This window comes from Danio aesculapii, chromosome 12, assembly GCF_903798145.1.
Source record: "Danio aesculapii chromosome 12, fDanAes4.1, whole genome shotgun sequence".
In the NCBI taxonomy this organism is placed as follows: Eukaryota; Metazoa; Chordata; class Actinopteri; order Cypriniformes; family Danionidae; genus Danio; species Danio aesculapii.
The window spans coordinates 12,357,081-12,378,053 of record NC_079446.1 but is presented as its reverse complement, the minus strand read 5'-3'; the positions used below and the strand labels follow the sequence as shown (position 1 = coordinate 12,378,053).

The following is a 20,973-nucleotide window of genomic DNA, read 5'->3' as shown; positions in this document are numbered from 1 at the left end:
ACCACATGTCTTTGGACTTGTGGGTGAAACCGGAGCACTCAGAGGAAACCTACGCGAACCCTGGGAGTTTAATTATTTAATTTAACTTAATATTTCATTTGATTCAATTTAATATTGAATATAATATTGAATTTAACTCAATTTATTCCTTTAAAGCATACTAATATTAGCGCTATTTCCAGAAGTAAACGTGTTATAAATAATAAAATGCAGTGATTGCAAGGATTTACAAAAGAACTTGTAGAGATGAAGATTTGGTTTATTTATTCAATTCAGTTATTTTATTCCTTTCCTTTCTTTCTCCGTTTTTATAATGTCCATTTGTTACTGCTTTAAGTTAGTTTGTGGTTAAAAAAAGAAAAACAAAATGAAAATACCCTGAAATGTACCTTATTTTGACAAAAACACACACAAAAAAGAGATGCCTATTTGGAAAGTAATGCCTATTTGGAAAGGAATCTTGGTGTTCTAACATGTCTTGAATTTTCCTGGAATTTTTAAGCGAATCATTAAAGAAAAACACATTTAAATTGTAAAAAAGATCCATAAATTAGCAGTTTTCCGAAATTTGTGATTCATGTTTTTATTTTTCCCCATTTATTTATGCTTTTAAAGTGCATTGTGGGACCTTGATCTTTCTTTCAACAACTTTTAACCTTGAAAAGTTCCAAAAAGTTACTTTTATGAACATTTTTATTAGTTAAAGTGATATACTGTCTGAGTTGGTGTTGTATACAATACAAAAAAACTTATAATGTTTAATAAACTGCCAGTACATTTGCTTTGCAGACTATTTTCTCTATGAATTATTTCTTATACATTATATTATTTAATTGTACTAAAAGCTAGTAAAGCTAGTCAACTGTAGAGTTGAGTTTTCAACATCAAAAGCTGACAGAGCAGTGATCAAGCTCACATAATGCATTTCACAACCGTAAATAAATAGAAAACACTGATAAATCACAAATATGGAAACTTTTACAGTGTACTCTGGTTTTGAGTGGCAGTAAAATTACAGACTACCCCATATAAATCACCTCACATCCCCATGACAGACCATCTGAGCAGGGCTAAACATAAGAATGGACGTTTACCACATGTTTGCTGGTCTTGGTTGTTGTTGCTGATGAGGTTTGGTCCTTGTGTTGGGTGGAGCAGTGAAGTCCAGGGAAGAGAGGAGGTGTAGCACAGTCTAAAGTTATTATTAATCAACACTAAACCTCCACTGACACTGCGTAAAGAACGCAATCCCAGTGACTCGATCTGCAGAGACTGAACTCCCAAAGAAAAAACACCCCTGAAATGACAGAAAGCAAAATAGAAAGGGTTCAGATGCATTCATTACATACCAAAAGAAATAAAATTGCAAGAGTTAATCGTTTATACAGCAAAATTAAATAGTTTGCTTGTGTGAATGTTCTTGCAACAAAACTGAATGAGTATATATATATATATATATATATATATATATATATATATATATATATATATATATATATATATATATATATATATATATATATATATATATATATATGAAGAGTTCAGATGCAAAACCCTCTAAATCCATCTGACCTCTTTTCTTGTAAACAAGCATTTTCTATCAGGTTCCTCTGATTATGTTTAGAAGTTTCATTTTATATGTAATGAAAAGGTTATTAGCTAGTAAATAAAATAACCTTTTTTCAACAAAGTCACTTTAGACAATTCTTTGGTTTTTAACAAGGTAGATTTTCTTTTGCATCAAAACCAGCTAAATCCACTTCTGCTTTTTTTTTGCAAAACCTCTAAATCCATCTATTGGGACAAGACAGTGTAATTAGTTGAAAATCACTAAAGATGCAAATAGAAATGATTTTATTAAACATAAAACACATTACACAAACTACCTAAAATTAAAAATACAAAAATCTGTCAAGTAAGTGGCGGTTCATTCCGCTGTGATAAACCAGGGAAAAAGGAAAATGAATGAATAAAATCTGTCAAGTAAATGCATTAATCAATAACATTAAAACTAACATTAATTAAATCTTAACACTCAGGTGTCATTTCTGATATTTAGGATTTAGATTTAAAATGTAAACATTGTAAACTAAGCTTGGTAGATTCAAATAATGTAGTATAAAACATTGTGAAACATTAATATCGTGCATTGTCCATTAATATAAAAAGCTTATCAGACGTATAGGTAATATGAAGTAATACAAATAATGTATAGTTTTATATATTATATTTATCTTTTAAAAAAATAGCTTAATTAGCAAATAAAACACGAGGTAGGCCTACTCGGCAAAAAGGGGATGTCCCTCAGACAATTTTAGAAGCTGTCATTCATTCATTCTCACCATACTCAAGGTCCTGATCTCTTTTTCGTCTCTTGTTTATCCTCATAGCATCCACATAGGATAAAAGAACTGAATCTTAACTCTGTCTTTCATGAAATGCAGTCGCCATTTAATGTATAGTAAAACGGACTCATTCAAAGTAGAGTTGCTGCGCAAACAAACATTATGAATGGATGCTACACTTCCGACTGTACGTTGTGTTTTCTTTATCCTATAATGCACAGAGTTTTGAGGTAAGTGACGTTTTCATTTGCCATGCGCTGACAGTCGGACAGGCTCATCCAGTTCATCAAACTCTGTCTTTTCAAATCGAAATCGGAAGCGGAATAAAACAGTCTACTCATAAAAGCCTGCGTATCAGTGCGCTGCTACATTGAAAACATACGATTCGATTTGCACCTTCTGATTGGTTCTCGGGATATGGCGGCTTTTGCTGTCAAAGAAAAGAAGTGGCGTTTAGCGGCTTTTGCATACAAACTGTTATTTCTAAACCCTGGGATTTGGATGATTAGAAGCGAATCTATTTGTTGATGGTTCCGAAAGTGCCGAAAGTATTCACTCAATGTAATTATATTATTTTTGGCGGAAGTGGCGTTTAGCGGCTTTTGCATATATATATACACACACACACACACACACACACGCACACGCGCACACACACGTGCGCACACACACACGCACACACGCACACACACACACACACACACACACACACACACACACACACACACACACAATGTTACTTTTAATTTTAACCACTCGTTTATCACAAAGCCTCCTGATATGTACAACTGAAGTCAAAATTCCTAACTTCCTATAATATTTTTTCTTCTGGAGAAAGTCTTATTTGTTTTATTTCGGCTAAAATAAAAGCAGTTTTACATCTTTTTAAACAATGTTTTAAGGTCAATATTATTAGCCCACCTAGTTAACATAATTAACCTAGTTTAGACTTTAAATGTCACTTTAAGCTGAATACTAGTATCTTGAAAAATATCTAGTAAAATATTATATACTGTCATAACGGTGAAGATATAGAAATGAGTTATTAAAACTATTATGTTTAGAAATGTGTTGAAAAAAATATGCTATCCGTTTAAAAAAAATTGGGGGAAAAACATACGGGGGGGCTAATAATTCAGGTGGGCTATTAATTCTGAGTTCAACAGTATATCGCGAGACATATTTGAGACATTTCTATTATTTCGATATACTAACATGCATCCCTACCCTTGATTTAGAGTATTTCAAGAGAGGAAAAATGACCTGCGCTTGCACAGATTAACTAAGTGCATTCCTTTCTCACAGTCCGTTTGGTTAGAAATGGCCTGCAGGTTTGAAAGCAAAGGAAACTGATCATAGAGCAGGTGTAGAGGATAATCATTAACCTTTACAACTAACAGGAAACTGCAGCTTTGATAAGTCAAACCAGACATCAGACAAACAAGAACGTGGGTAAATAGTCTAAAATCTGTTTAAAAGGCTAAAGTGGGAAACAGGAAATGAGAAACAAAAGAAGAGAAGAAAAACAAAAGAACATTTCAAGCAAAAAGCACTTACTTGTAAAGCATTCGTCCTCTGATCACCTTCAGGTTTTCAAAAACACTCAGATCAAGCAAGCTTTCTGACCATGCATCTATGTATAGATATCCTGAAATACATTGTAAAGGTTTTAGTTACATGACTTCAATATAATTGTATACATCAGTCCAAATAGACCATGATCTTCACCTGTGATTTCTTCTATCGACTTCAACTTCTCCAGATCACTGGGCTGCAAGCCGGATGAATTGGTGACTGCATTTCTAAATGGGCAACATTTTATAATGTAATAAAATAAATAAATATTTAAAGAAAAGTTAGTTGTATATTCACCCCTTAGAGATTTCCAAATATGAGTTCATATGAGTTTATTTGTTACTTTTTAAAGAAGGTTACAGGCTGTCAAACTCATAAAGTGGCAAAAATAGTACCATACAATATCCTGCAAGCTTATACATATTAAAAAGCCTGTAAATCAAGCATATGTTGATCTCAGGGTTTCTGCAGGTTTCACCAGGTCAAATTTAAGACATTTTAAAGACCAATATGAGTGAAATTTAAGATGTATACAGGGCTAAAATGGCCCAGTTGGTCTGGAAAATAACCCCCCCCCCCCCAATTATAATAAGTTATTTCATATCAACATTTATTCGTTTTACTTTGGCTTAGTTCCTTATTTATCAGGGGTCACCACAGCAGAATGAACCAGCCAACTATTCCAGCATATGTTTTACGCAGCGAATGCCCTTCCAGATGCAACCCAGTACTGGGAAACACCCATTTACATTCTCATTCACACACACATTCATACACTATTGCCGATTTAGTTCTTCCAATTCACCTATAGTGCATGTCTTTGGACTGTGGGGGACACCAGAGCACCCGGAGGAATGTGGAGAACATGCAACCTCCACACAGAAATGCCAACTGACCCAGACTCTTCTTGCTGGGAGGCAATAGTGCTAACCACTGAGCCACTGTGCCGCTTCAAACATTATTGTAATGAAGATTTGTTTCAAAAACACAGATTTCTTTACAATTTAAAATGGCATCTTTGGATATCTTTTCTGCTGGAGATACTGTTGTTCTAAAAAACTTAAAACAAAATGTAAAAAAAACTTGCATATACCGTAAAAACGGTATAGCAGAAATTTTTGCCGGTTTTAAAACCTTTACTTTTCCAAACCGCGGTATACCTTGAAAACAATATTGTCCCATGCCTATTACCAACCAAGCCGTTCTGATTGCATATAGATTGTAAAGCTAAAATAAAAGTGAAGTTAATTATTATTTTATGTGTTGGGTTTTCAGCTACTATACTCTCAAAATCATTCAACATAAATACGCAGATTTATTTTTCACAAAATTCTGTACAGAAATAGCAAAATAAGGTCTGCAGATTCTGTATGGCCCTCATTAATGGCACTAAAAGTAATCTGTCTTGTAATCAATATAAACACATCAAGTTTTAGAGCTGAAACAAATGGATAACAAATGGATAACACACAAATATTTTATATCAGATAATTCAGCGCACATAACAGAGAAATCACTTACACGATACCTTATGAAGCAAAATGGCCTTATCTTTGTCTTGAGTTTTACAGATGCAAGAGGACAAGCAATGTGAGGATGAGTAGCTGATGTACATTTTGGGTGAAAAGCAAGGCTTACCCTTTGAAGGAGTCTGAAAGAAAAGCCAAACTGCCGTAGATCTTCTCGCAGCCGGTGAACATGTCAATGTTGGTTGAATCCACCACTGAAACCCCCTGTAGGTTTCCCATTCCTAGACCATAACACACTAACACACAGAACATACATGAGTTAATGCTACTATAAAAAAGGACAAATTATTAATATTTTGTTCACATTTTTTATTTTTAATGTTATGTCTGATGGGGCATTCACACCAGAAATCGTGGTATTTGCATGTAGTTTACTCCCTTAATTCTTATGTGAATTTCACTTCACAACTTCACAATAGTACCCTTTTGGTGGGCATGGTGTACAACAGAAAGTTGCAGTTGATGTCATTCTCGCTTAAAGTTTACATATTGTATGAGAAGCACTTCTTACTAAACAAATGCTTTATTTACATAAATACTTATGTATAAATAAACCTTTATTACTAACCTTTCTATGAACAGGATTTGATTATAGCTGCAAATCAATGATAATGCGAAATAGCCTACTGTAACTTCAGCGATTATATAAAATAAAATAAAAAAAATAAAACATTTATGAACACATACAGAGCCTTAAAGTCTCTGAAATGTTACCAATTACAAACAAAAAATACCCCAAACTTAAATTTAGGCCTTATTTGGGTTCATAAATGATACGAAACACATAAAGTCAGTACAAACCTCTCATCTTCATTCTTCACCAGCACATGTAATGTTAACATCTTGTTAAAAAGTAGTTCAGACATTCCGAGTTCATAATAGTCTAAAAGGTGATGATAATAATTAATGAACAGTTTGTTCATCTTTTAGGTTGCTGAAAGAATCATTTGCTCCTTTGTTATTTTGCGCTTCACTCTGGCGTTTGTCCATTTATGAAAGGATCAGAAATCAGAAGCACTTCAATAAGCACTCAAAAAGTTCGTTATTTCAAATATAGACTCGCACACAAACCACTCTAGCGAAGTGAAACCACACGTGCTTTAGACGGCCTCATAAATAACAACAGGATACATGGCAGATTCTGCTCTTCTTCCTAGCTTTGTGGCTGTTCATCAAGATGACAACAATGTTTGTTTAAGCTCGGGTCGACCATGGCTCATTATTATATGTATATATTATTACGGTGTAATAACTCAGCTGTTTATTTAAAAATGGCACTTTATTTGTTTTCATTTTCCTGGCTTGTGCACGTGCTATTGACGTTTCTCTGTAAACCAATAGCTTTCAGCTGCGCGTCTAGCTCCGCCTTTTGGTACCCTTTTGTTGTGCTAGGTACCCTTTTGAAAGGGTACCCAAAAAGTGGTATGGTGCGGTTCGCTTTTTGGTAACTTTTGACAGTGGAAATGAGCATAAAAGCGTACCGACCTGTACCGGGCCATAACGGTACACTGGATTAGCGGTTTGGTAAATACCTCGGTTTTGGGGTCAAGGTTTGGTACAGATATGGTTCAACAGGAATAATAACAAATCTCCAGTACTTGTCTTTTCTGTTTATTTTTGTCACAATCAGCTACAAAACCGAAGAGCTTCTTGTATAACAAAGGTACAAAATAAACTGAATAATGAAAAATAAAACTTTATATTTAGGAAACTGTGTATTAAACTTTCAAAGATTAAGCTCAGCCCTCTCCTAAAACGATAGAAATACAATAATTGTGTATTCAATTTAAGATTCAGTATGGTTTAAAACTAAAAATCTCAGAAAATGCAACACTGTGTCCAGCAGGTGCAGCGGACAACAACTGTTATGTGTGTGTAGAGTAGACACTCACTTACTCACAGACTGGCTAACAAGGCTAAATAGACCTAACAATATCTTATATTTCCATTGTTTACGGACGTGCATGACGATTATACTCTCACATGTTTTGCAGCACAGTGTGTCTAGAAGCCCTGTGAAGATAAAATGATTTCTACTTTCACCCACAGCAGTGCTCATTTGTCATACCTACAGTCAGTTCCAGAGCATACCTCCCAACACTCCTGTTTTTCCCGGGAGTCTCCAGTATTTCAGACCCATCTCCCATTTTGTTCTGTCTCCCGGAAAACTCCCACCCCCAACTTTGCGTAATTTCCAGCATGCCATTCGTCCTTGCACCTACACATCACCACCACTCCACGCCCACCCCCCTCCGCCTCAGCCACCCCACCCCCCCTTCGTTCTTTGTGAACGTCTCCTCAGTTTTTGCACTGCTGTGGTCTTTTCTATCTAATAACAGTAACTGCACATCTGAACCGTCTGCATTCATCGTGGGAGCATGTGAACCAGACCATGAGCCTCGTACTGGGATGATTTGGGACAAATACATGTATCGTTGCACCCCTACATTCATTCCATCATTTTCCTTCAGCTTGGTTCCTTTATTCATTGGGGGCGCCACAGCGGAAAGAACCACCAACTCATCCAGCATATGTTTTACACAGCGGATGTCCTTCCAGCTGTAACCCAGTGCTGGGAAACACCCATACACACTCATTCACACATACACTATGGCCAATTCGGTTTATTCAATTCACCTATAGCACATGTCTTTGGACTGTAGGGGAAACTGGAGCACCCGGAGGAAACACAGGGAGAACATGCACACTGCACACAGAAATGCCAACTGACCCAGTCGAGGCTAGAACCAGCGACCTTCTTGCTGTGAGGTGACAGCGCTACCCACTGCGCCACCCAATATTTTATGTGTTAGAATGAATTATTAAATACACACCTTTTGGACACTCTCCTTCACACTTTTCACATTTCTGTGTTTCTTGGCCGTCTGGCTCCACGGTAATGACTTCCTTGTTGGCTTTGGGACAGACCATTGTGCATGCCACTTCCATTGCCAGGTAGTTATCTAAAGAAATATGAAGTATTGATTATATAATATGTACACAGAGAAAGTAAAAGCAAGGCTTCAGGCATGATATCTGATATCATGATAACGTTATCTAAACATACGGGGACACTGTTTAACACAGGTGGCTCCGAAGCTGAACTTTTTGTCCTTGTTGGGTTTGGACTGGAAAGTGATTGGGTCATAGATGGTGGGTGGCGGACAGTTGTCTTTACATGTCCCACTGTCATTGAAATGTCGACAGGCCTAAAGATTCGAAAAGAAAATGCAGATGTTAATTCATGTCTGTGGAATATGAATGATACAAATTCAAGATTAATGATGTTTGTACCAGACAGTCGGAGTCTTTGGGCCCAGTACACCCAGCAGCACACTGGACATGGCAGCAGTCACTGGGTTTCGGGCCCTTACAGCGCGAACAGCCAGAAGAGCAGGCCACAGACGTCACTGCAGAGGGTTGGACAAGATTCACAACATAAAAACTGTGTCAAAAGTGTAAGTGTCTAAGCAAAAAGGAAAGACTTTGAGTATAACAGCTCAACATTTCAGCCATGTGGACCCTAGTGCTGGATTAACATTATCTGTTTGTCATTTTTCATCATTACTGATGAGGGTTCTTTCTTAAAAGTCAGTTCTTTAATCTTCACTAAATCACTTCACAACATATCATTTGCATCTTTACTGCATCCGATTCTAAAATGATTTTAATATTAGAACAAAAGCTCCAGTGTAACAATTGAGTTTATTTTGACTTTTATTAAAATTATGTAAGGATGGGTGATTAATCAAAAAGTAATCAAAAACGGACCTATAATCGCTCAAATTTTTTCAGGTCAATTTTTTCAATTACTTTTCCCTACTACGTGTGGCGTCACGTGACCCCGCTCTGTTTACACTTCTGCGTCGAGCACATCGTATGGTCTGGCGCAGGCTTTACTTCCCTCGCCATGACTGACGCCGACTCTGACCTCTTAAAACATGTAATTACACGTCACACTGATACATAGCGCAAGCTCTGTGATTGGTCAGCTTGGTAGCGTTTACGAGTGTAAAATAAAATTAAATAAATAAATAAAGGAATCGTTTATTAATTGTAATCGAGTTAAAATGTTCAATTAATCGAGATTTTGATTTTAGGCCAAATCGCCCAGCCCTAACATTATGTTCAATCATCCATTTTCTTTTCGGTTTAGTCCCTTTATTAATCTGGGGTTACCACAGCGGAATGAACCGCCAACCTATCCAGCATATGTTTTACGCAGCGGACACCCTTCCAGCCGCACCCCATCACTCATTCACACACATGTTTTTGTACTTGTGGGGGAAACTGGAGCACCCGGAGGAAACCCACGCAAACACGGGGAGAACATGCAAACTCCACACAGAAATGCTTACAGACCCAGCCAAGGCTCGAACCAGTGACCTTCTTGCTGTGAGGCTATTGTGCTACCCACTGCGCCACCGTGATGCCCCTAATATTATGTTAATATTGTGAATTTTATTGTGTAAATTTTTGCCTTTATTTATTTTCTTTTTTTACTAATCATTTGAAGTAAAATGACAGCATTAAATGACATATAATTTAAAATTAAATCTAAAATATTTATGTGATATAATATATAAACAGGAAAAGGATCCCACTAAATAATTCAGTGTGTAAATTATAACTTTCTGGAGGAGGGTCTGTTAATTTTTATAATTCATTGATTTTAAACTATATAAACATAATGAGATGGCCAAAAATTAAAAAATCTTTAAAAGAAAATCTTGATTTAATTAAACTCTATTGAAAAAAAGGCCAATATACTGTACCAATCACACTCACATGTTTGGCAGTCCTGATCTTTTTCTCCCCAACATCCACTGGATTTACAAGCTGAAGAGCAACGAGGACCTGAAAAATGATCAATATTATTGAGCAGTAGTTTTACATAGTAATATGTCAATTTTACAATGAGATGCAAGCCAGCATGTTTCTTTTTATAACTTACAGTTTTTTGGAATGTCTTGCAGGTGCAGTGGTTTGTTTTGAACTTTACTAACTGTGTCTTCCCAGTTAATGTTCCGAGGAAAGCAAAGCTGAGGATTTCCCCAAATATAAACCCCACCAAGCAGGATTTCTGTCAAACACAGACAACAGCTTTACTCACAGGGTTCCAAAACTCTTTTATAGGAAACACTCACACACAAGAGAAATATCTGGGCAATTAAGCAAAAATCAAAGACCACAAAACCAGTCATAAGGGTGAGTTTTTGGAAACTGAGATTTATACATCATGTATCTGAACGCCGAATAAATACACTTTCTATTGATGTAGTTTGTTAGGTCAAGATATTATTGTTTAAAGAGCCTTTAAAGTTGTCTAAATTAAGTTCTTGGCAAAGCATATTACCAAACCAAATTTTAACTTGTATATGTGTACAGTATGATATTAGCTAAATATCTTCATGGAACATGATCTTTGCTTAATATTTCAATGATTCTGGCAACAAATAAAAATGGATATTTTTGACACATATAATATATTTTTGGCTTTTCCCACAAATATACTCATGCAATATAAAACAAGACCAAACCTGTAAGTTTTATTACTTTAGCTATAAAAGCTATTTACTATGTGGCAAAACTGTGGCTAAATTGTGATTACCGTGAATTAACCTAAATAAGCATATTATTTTGGTTTAAACTCATGCTTATTTTTCAAGAAGGGAGCGGTTCATAAAGGTGCAGTAATATTTATAATTGCCTTATAATTGTTCCAAAACAACTTGACAAATGACTGTCCATGACTTTTTTACTGGACAAGTCATGTTTGAAAAATCATTCTGCGATTCAATTGGACGTATTATTATATGTATTAGTGTTCTCCAATAAAACAAACTGACAATAAACAACAATCAATTAGAATTCTATCTAAGACCCCTGGAGAAGACCACTCTATTCTCTAGGAAATTATTACTACATTGTAACATTTGCCACCCAATGAATCCCACTGGTGATTAGAGTATACTCTCTACAGTCTGATGTTACCATTTTACTCACCCTTCACTTGTCACAAACTTGTTTGACTTTCTTTCTTCTGTTGAACACAAAAGTTATTTTGAAACCGTTAACCATTGACATCTAAAGTATTTGTTTTCCTACTATGGAAGTCAATGTTTACCAGTTTCCACGATTTTTCTGAATAGCGTACCTTGTGTTCAACAGAAAATTGAAACTCATAAAGGTTTGGAACCACTTGATGGTGAGTAATCATAAAGGAAATTTGACATTTTTGGGTGAACTCTTCTTTTAAATCTGAATTAACTCAATATACATATTTTTTTATTCATATATATATATATATATATATATATATATATATATATATATACACACACTCTTACCTGTTAGACTTCTGAGGCGTAGTTCTCTCAGGCCGAGTCCAGTCTGACTGTTGTTGCTATTGTTGTGCACAGCGAGAGCATAGCTGGAGTTATAAAGTTGACTGCCTCGTATAATCCGCAGATTGTCCAGAGGAATGGAGCGCACAGAGACGTGAGCTATCAGCACATAACCCTGAACCTCCACAATCTCCTACACAAAAACACAACACCAGCACATTTTTTAATATTTAGAATTATAGCAACATGTTGTTTAAGAGAATGGCTTAAACAACTAGCAGTTCAGTATTTTTTTTTTTAATTCAAGTTTTTTTTATTGTTTTCTTCTGGTCCATGACAAATTAATGCAAACACATATTACAAATGATCATTTGTGGCCTACTAAATGTAAAACCAGAATGTATACAGTGGTTACTAGGACAAAAGTACAATATTATTAAAAGAACCTGGTGAGTAGTTTTAAATTGTGTTACAAGACATAGTCACATAAGACCAAAAGTCTTCCCACACTGGGATGCATATAGGGACCCATGCTTTGTCCTTATTATGTAATTTGCAAAGTAAACGTTCATACGAAGCTGTTTTAGTCATTATATTGGCTAATTTTATTACATTATATTATATATAAAGTATATTTAACTTTTTCAGCTAAAAACATCTTTGATATTCTACAGAAGAAAGAAAATCACCTGCATCTTGGATGTTCTGAGGGTGAGAAAAAATTTTACAGCAAATTTGGTCAGCAGAATTATCCGTTTAACATAAATAATGGTCCATTAGTTAATGCTAATTAGTACTTTGACTTTGAAGGAATGACTTTATTTTCATTACATCTGTTAACAAAGATGAATAAATATGTATTTTTCATTCCCTGTTTATGTTAGGACTTTAAATATAATCACTAATATTATCTAATGGGCCATTATTTACACAATTTAGGCGCAATCCCAATTCTACCCCTTAGCCCTTCCCCTTACCCATCATTTTGCGCGGTCAAATGAAGGGTAGGGGTGTCCCAATTCTCTTTAGCTTGAAGGCGTAGGGCTAGTGGGAAGGGCTAGATACCCCTTCAAACTGAAATTTTTCATGACCACACTCGAAACCAAGGGGTAAGAACATTTCCCAGAATACACCATCTACAATGGCAGCATGGTTGTACACGGAAGTAAGGAGATGCACAAATTTGTATTTTTTGTCATTACTGCGAATTTTTACAACAAACAAACACATGTTTTAATATATTCATAACCGCGTTCGTGTTTTACCGTCATGCTTTAAAAAAAAACGCTAAAATAAAAACGGCTAAATTTCGCGACCTATTAGCGATCTATAATCCATAATAATAACTGCCCACAACATACTGTCACATCAGACACTCGAAGACCCTGTCAAAAAAGTCTAGTGGCAGGGACTGGGCTTTTTACATGTCTGCTATAATGTTAATGTTGTTTTTGTGTGTTTACATAGATTAATATGGCCACTGTGTAAATGCATAGTACAGTTAGGAACATATTGCAGCATTATATCATTATGATAACATAATATATGTCTTCAGTGATTTACTGAAGATAAATACCAAAAAAATAACGCAACTGGTATAACTACAGCAGTCACTATTGTCAATCTCATATAAAGTAAGAGATTGCGATGACATATGTGCAGGTGTTGTAGTGCTGTCCCATTTGTTAGGGTAAATTTTGAAGCCCTTCCCATTCACACTCTGTTTCAATTGGGATTGGGCCTTAAACAACTGCTTAAATTGTTTTTTTTTTTAGGTTACTTCAGTTTTTAATCTTGTGCTGATCATACCTGTCAACCCTCTCGTTTTTCCAGGGATTCTCCCGTATTTTACAGTTCTATCCCGCTATCATCCTGTAAAGGTATTTTCCAGTGTTTCTCCCGTATTTTCAGTCTTTCTCTGAAAGGTGGCAAATAGACATTAAAGAGCCGAGCCTCCCTATAAGCAACCCATACCGCCGAACCACCAGGGGCAGCCCCTTGCTCTTAAATATGAGCCTGTTCTGTGCTTTCACTTTGTTTAGGCATGAAAACACTTTGAAATAAATATAAAAACGGCACGATTCCCTTTCCTTTTTATTACAGGTGCCGTCACCCCTCCTATGCAACTGTGCATGACAGTCAGCTAATGCGCTCCATAGTTATAGACGCTGTTTTCAAAAAAATCTAAATAAATAAGAGATTAATTTGTTGCTCTTTAATCAGAATGTGTAAGCTATACAGTGAAGAAACGGCTAATGAGATTTGATAGCTATATTCTATTTCATTATAATAGCTATTCATTTTAATGAGCTGAACTGTTTGTTAATGTATTTGCTGCTAATGTATATATTTATTTTTTCTTTTGTAAATAATATTAAAACATTTTACTGATTGTGGATTTGGGGATTTTTAAAAGAGGGGGGGGGGGGGTGAGGGCTGGTCCCTTAATATGGTGGGCATCTCCCTTATTTTCACATCCCAATGTTGACAGGTATGGTCCTGATTGGTAGCTGACCAATCAGAGGTCTCACTTCAGCCAACGACAGATGCCGATTCCACATGGTGAATTGGGCAAATTCGCTCTGAAATGTGAAACACACCAAACAAACTAGCCAAACCGACATTGACTAATGGCCTGACTCTGTCCAGCAGCCAACTGTTGCCTTGGTGTGTCCCAGCCTTAACACAGCTAACATTTACTTTCAATTATTAAAATCTGATTTCAGCATGGCTATAAATGTCATGCAAAAAATATTTTTTATTAAAAATTATTATTATTAAGGCCCAATCCCAATTCTGTTTTTGTACCCCTTCCCTTTCCCCTTGGCCCTTAAAACCGAGTGTGAAGGGGAAGGGCTTCAAAATTTACCCACTTAAGCACCTGCACATGTCATCGCGATCTCTTACCCTAATATGAGATTGTTGATCGCGACTGCTGTAGTTATTCCAGTTGCTTTATTTTTTGGTATTTATCTTCAGGAAATCACTGAAAGCATATCTAATGTGGCAATAGGATCGTAACCATACTGTGCATTTATACCGTGGCTATATTCATCTATACAAAACACACAAAAAACAACATTAACATTATAGCAGACACTGTAAAAAGCTCATTCCCAGCCACTAGACTTTTCTGACAGGGTATTCGAGTGTCATTGAGTGTCAGAATGTTGTGGGACAGCTGTACAGGAATTATTATTATGGATTATAGATAGTGAAATTTAGCGTTTTTTATTTTAGCCTTTTTTTTAGCAGACACACACACACATGTAAGCCCCTTACCTGCAGGAAGGAGAGGTCTGGATTGCCCTGCAGGTGTGTGATCTCCAGGTTACCATGAACCACTTGACAGCCAGTGTAGAGCAACCTGAGCATTTCATAATGATTCTCCAGACTGGAGGGTAAAGCCAGTTTCATATCGGTCCCAAGACATACTGTAACAAAACAAATGCACAAATGGTTAAACCTGTATGAATTATTTCAGTTTGTGCCTATTAAAGAGATTCACATTGAGATTGAGGATGTGAATAGGATTATGCGGAATTTTTACTTAATAGAGCAACCCAGGCTCATTATTGAAACGTACCCTTATATACATTTCTGGAGATCGTGAAATTTGTCCCAGGAGGTAAATTTTTTTTGCAGTTTTTGTTTTCGCGAATCCAGAGGCCGATGTGTACACTTTTTCAGATCTCAAATTTCTCTCGCAAGTGCCATTCATGCCTGCTTTTCTCAAATAAATCCACCAGAGGCCGCTGTCGACTGACTGACTGACCAACCGGCTGATCCCCCACCTACCCACCTCCTTTCCTAAACCTAACCAACAGTGTTTTCAAAAGCAACCCAGAAAAAAAGCCCTCGCCTGATTTTTACCACATTTTCAGATCTGACCACGCTCTCACCCTGTTATTTACTTGTTTATTTTAATTTGCCTTTTGTTTTACCTGCTTTCTGGAACTGTTCTTCGCCGGACTCCCCCGTCATTGCGGTCAACTCCTCTCTGCCTCTCAAGTCTACCAACGTACATGGCAAGCTACAGGGCAAACTTGTAACAGCGAAAAAGCCGTCCACACGGGGTGAGCGATGAGCAGTGAGCAGTTGGTGGCACCATACCGCCCCGTAGCGTTGATTTTAAAGACAAAACGCAACCATACGTGCCACTTGCTACATAAATTGCGCTCTCCAGAAATGCATATGGGGTATGTTTTCACAACGAGCCTGTTGCAACCGATAGCCAATATCTTAATAAAATGCATGCTACTAAGCAACTAGTTTTAAGTAAGAATTGGTCCCTATACTGAATAACCAACGATTTACTCTTAGCTGCTGACCAAGGGTGCATCTCAATATTAGTATTACTGTATCCTAGTGCTGCATTTGACACCACTGACAACAATGTCCTCATAGAGCACTTAAATTCTTCAGGTCCAGGGACACAGATGCTTTCCATCTCAGACGCAGAAAAGCTAGTTCATGCTTTTATGACTTCTAGGCTGGAATACTCTGGATTAATGCTCTGTTCGCTGGTTACCCAGCATCCTCTATTAATTAACTTCAGCTAGTGCAAAATGCAGCTGCTAGAGTTCTTACAAGGTCTAGAAAATATGATCACAGCACCCCAATTCTATCCTCCTTACACTGGCTGCCTGTTAAATTTCGTATTGAATTTTAAATGTTGCTTCTTACATATAAAGCTTTAAATAATCTGTTTATCTAACCAACCTCCTGTCTCGCAACAATCCAATCCGCTATTTAAGATCTCAAAACTCAGGGCTTCTGGTAGTACCTAGAATAGCAAAGTCGAGTAAAGGAGGTCGAGCCTTCTCATTTATGGTTCCTAAACTCTGGAATAGGCTTCCAGATAACGTCCAAGACTTAGACACACTCTCTAAGTTCAAAACTAGACTATTTCCACCTGGGGATACTCATCCAGAGGCGCCTAGAGATTACGCTGTGATCCAAGATATGTGAAGCGATGATCCCTAGGTTTCCACAATCCTGGACCAGGCCGTATCCTGAGCAGCTGCTAGAGTAGAGAGCATGCGTCTGATTCCTGTGAGACTCCAGGGACAGACGAGTCAACGCTGAGGTCCAGCGTTCTCCAGCCTCCGGTGCCTAGACTGCAGCTCTGCACAAGACATTTGGCCATAGGAGAGATGGCCGTGCCCAACTGAGCCTGGTTTCTCTCTAGGTTTTTATCCTTCAGTTTAGCCAATTAGTGAAGTTTTTCCTCGCTGCTGTCACTACTGGCTTGCATAGTTCGGGACTTGTAGAGCTGTGCATCGATGGATTACTCTTCAGTGTTTGGACTCTCAGTAGTGAATATTAAACCACACTGAACTGAGCTAAACTGAACTGAACTTAAACTCTGAAAACTGAACTACACTGTTTCAATTCACTATAATCTTCTATGTGAAGCTGCTTTGACACAATCTACATTGTAAAAGCGCTATACAAATAAAGATGAATTGAATTAAATTTAATTAAAGTGTTACCGAACAATTACTGACTGTATCTTTCAAAAATAGCATTTAACAATATCAACTTGAAATAACCCATTGATTTATAAGAGCCTCTCATGTCTTGTTGACAATTAAAATGTTCATGTACTTTCAACAGTGATACTTTAAGTTAAAATGGATTCAAATGTACTACTTAGTACCTCTATAAACCAAGCTGATGTCACAAGACACATATATGGTACAAATTTGCACAATATGACTTGTAAAGAAATACAGTCTCATTTGCACATAAACAAGAAGCTGAACCTTAAGCCAACGAAACAATGTAGATGTAGTTGAAAAAAACTGTCATGAGATTATGTAGAAGTCAAACAAACAAAAACTGTAATCACTGATGCATTCACACATAAACCTCCACTGTATATGGGAACTGTGCATCATTTCTAAATCTAAAAGTTAAACTGATCTGAATCTGCACAAAGTGTCTTATAATATATAGTTCTTGATGTGGAAACTATGGTGATTAAGGTATTCAAATATAGATAAACAAATAATTTTTTTCTGTTTCTATAAGATGTTGTAGTGTGAGGCAATAATTAAGAATAACTGTTTAACAGAAGTGTCATAAGTATGCATACTGATGGGATTTGAGACTGAATAAGTCACTGTTTTTCTCCAGTTCACACTTCCCAACCAAGATCCTCCTCCTTTATCATCCTAACATTCCCTTGTCTGTGTGCATGTGTGTGGAGGGGAGGGCTGCGGGCTTGTGGCCTTGAATAGAAAATAACTCTATTGGTCTATGTTTAATCGGCCCCTTTCTCTCTCTCATTGTACTTCTGTTTCTGCAGAACCATTTTTACTCCTACTCAAATCTGATACTGACTGGCTGAAGTGAAGTTGTTATATAGTGCAACATATTACCAATGACATCCAAACCGACAGGTTTCCACACACACACACAAACACAGAAAGAGACGCTCGCTCTCAATACCTTTGGCTTCTGTGCAGATGCAGAGATGATTTTTATGTGTATACTGTGAACTGAGCCTCTCTAGGGACTCATTTATAAAAGTTGCGTATGGACAAATCAGGGGTGGAAATGTTTGTATGCCACTTCAAGACCATCATTAGGGGTGTCAAATTAATTGTTTCTTCCGTGCATTACGATACAAATAGCGACAATTCGATGTTGGTTCAGTAATAGATCATAACCGGTTATTACGTACTATGTTACGTACGTATTATTTATCTCCTTTGCGCGATGTCGCAGAAGAATACTATAGAGAAGGAGGCGAGGGTGAGTAAACAAAACGCTCCTACTACATAAAAGGTAGATAATTATGCACAATTCATCTGCTCGTGAGTTTGCTGGAAAGTCTTTCATTAACACTGACTGAAAAAGGCACAGCACACGAGCCACTATTTCACTACTTGTGAGAAATGCTGTAAAAATCCATCTCTGCCTCTCTCTCTCACTTTGGATATTTGATCCGCTGGCATGTTCGTGAGGTAACTTTTTCTCTCCTCTTGGCTGTTAAAGCAATACTTGTGGATCCAGACACGAGCGTGCCTGGGGTGCGAGTTATCTCCACTGTATCTATTATGGATTACCTTTGATAACCATATTACCGTTTTATGCACATATAGACTGTAACCAAGGCTGTTCTTCCCGAGTCACTCATTAGGGCCAGACAGAATCTGCTAACATTTTTAGCTATTTCTGTGCAGAATTTTGTAAAAAATCTGCGGATTTATGCGGAATGATTTTGTGAGTATTGTAAAACTAAATATATGAAATAAAAAATAATACCTTTAATAACTTGTATTTAATGTTTTCAATGCAAATCCAATTAGATCCACTTAATTGGTAAATAAAGCAAGTCTGATAAAAACATCTCCAAAACCCGACAGGTGGACAAATCTAAACTTGTGAAAAAGTCCACCGGCATGAAGAAGGGATGGAGGCAGTAGTTTTTATATTTATGTAGAAAATAATAATAATAATATTTTGTGTATTGCTGTATAATCTTTGTGTATTAAGCAATGTGTACGTGTTTGACCCTGCATAGACACGTAACTAACACGCTCTGTACTTGGCTTTAGACCTGTTTTCAGTTGGTCAACGGCACGATTTATTTCAGTTCTACAAAATAGCAATGCGCCAACAATGAGTCTTGACACATCTCTTTTATAGACCAGCACACCCATGAGTCCACAAAGTGGCGCAAATGAATTTGCTATTAAAATAATGTGGCACAAAACGTGAAAACTAATGTAGCGCTGGTCTGAAAAAAAGCAACAAATCGTGACAAGCACATCTTGCGCCTTATTGCGCTGGGTGTATTATAGGGCCCTAAGAGTTTTTCCTTAAAACAAGTAAAATAATCTGCCAGTGGTAGAAGTGAAATCATCTTGTTTTCACTTTGTAATGTAGATATTTGGACTAGAAACGAGACATAAATCGTATATAAATTCTGTATAAGTACAGTAATTAAATACAATTCTGTAGCTCCTGATCAACTATAATTCAGACTTAAAATTTCATATATTGCGTGGTGACTATTGTGGAAGTGCACATTGCGTTATCAATACTGAAACAATATATTGTACAGCCCTACCGGCCCATACCTAATTTTAACCATGATTCTAAAGCCTTTTCCTTTAATAGCGTCCACTCCAGAACCTTGTATCATCATCATGGCCATCACTCCAGGATCCTACATTTCAGAGCCTTGACCCTAGAGTCTCAACATATCATGGACACCACAGCAGAGTAGGGATGGGTGATTAATCAAAGTGAAATCGCGCGACTAAGTAAAGCTGCAACTGTAGTGCGCATCTTCTAAAGGAAGCACAGTGCGATTTTAGTAAATCTCCTTTGAAGGACGTTTTCACGGAAACCCACAACAAATACACACAAAGAAACTCTGAAAATCCAATAGCAGTTGTTGAATAAACAGGAGATTTAACTGCTGTCATTGATTCAGCGTGACTAATAAACACACAACTACAGAATCCTCTCACAGAAGGATTTATTTCAACCCTCGACTGAGGTTATAAGGTGAGTTTAAAGGAAAAACATACTATTATGTGTTGTCATTTCATGTGCAGCTTTTACTACAGCCGTAGTTCATTGAGAAGCGATGCAAACATCTGTCATTATCGCAGAACGATTATCTCAGTGTCATTATTAATTGATTAAACCAAATTCAAATTTAAACCAATTTAACTTTAACAATTTGTACTACTGTGTAGTAAATTATGCTCCATCTAAATGCATGTGCTGGAGGTTTACTAGAACAGGCTTTACTGATAAAATGTGTATGAATATTGCCTGGATTAAATCGCCCAGCCCTAGTACCATCAAGACAACTTCTCCCTGTGCCCCAGCCCACCATGGCCACCAGTAGGAAACTCAACTTTGCCATCAGCCAAAACTATTGACTTTGTAACAAATAATAGATTAGGATCAAGCATCTCTTGTTTTACCACCAAAGTGACAGCAAAGTCAAATCTAAAACAAATTTTATCACTTTATAAATAAACTGCATATTTGAAGTTAAAATAGCTGCAATGCGTCATGGTGGCGCAGTGGGCAGCACGATTGCCTGACAGCAAGAAGGTCGCTGGTTTGAGCCCCGCCTGGGTCAGTTGGCATTTCTGTGTGCAGTTTGCATGTTCTCCCTGTGTTCGCGTGGGTTTTCTCCGG

The 20,973-nt window shown here is 36.9% G+C and overlaps 1 protein-coding gene across 1 annotated transcript in view; it reads right to left on the bottom strand.

The window, feature by feature from the left end:
* erbb2 (erb-b2 receptor tyrosine kinase 2) overlaps positions 1–20,973 on the bottom strand; it is a 71,839-nt gene that overhangs the window by 33,684 nt on the left and 17,182 nt on the right. Inside the window, exons 2-12 of the mRNA XM_056468931.1 lie at positions 15,082–15,233; positions 11,803–11,992; positions 10,407–10,535; positions 10,241–10,309; positions 8,747–8,862; positions 8,520–8,661; positions 8,287–8,415; positions 5,562–5,688; positions 4,077–4,150; positions 3,906–3,996; positions 1,095–1,297 (exon numbers count right to left, since the gene is read on the bottom strand). Coding sequence (XP_056324906.1) covers positions 1,095–1,297; positions 3,906–3,996; positions 4,077–4,150; positions 5,562–5,688; positions 8,287–8,415; positions 8,520–8,661; positions 8,747–8,862; positions 10,241–10,309; positions 10,407–10,535; positions 11,803–11,992; positions 15,082–15,233 — 1,422 coding nt within the window. The remainder of the gene's footprint in view (positions 1–1,094; positions 1,298–3,905; positions 3,997–4,076; positions 4,151–5,561; positions 5,689–8,286; positions 8,416–8,519; positions 8,662–8,746; positions 8,863–10,240; positions 10,310–10,406; positions 10,536–11,802; positions 11,993–15,081; positions 15,234–20,973) is intronic.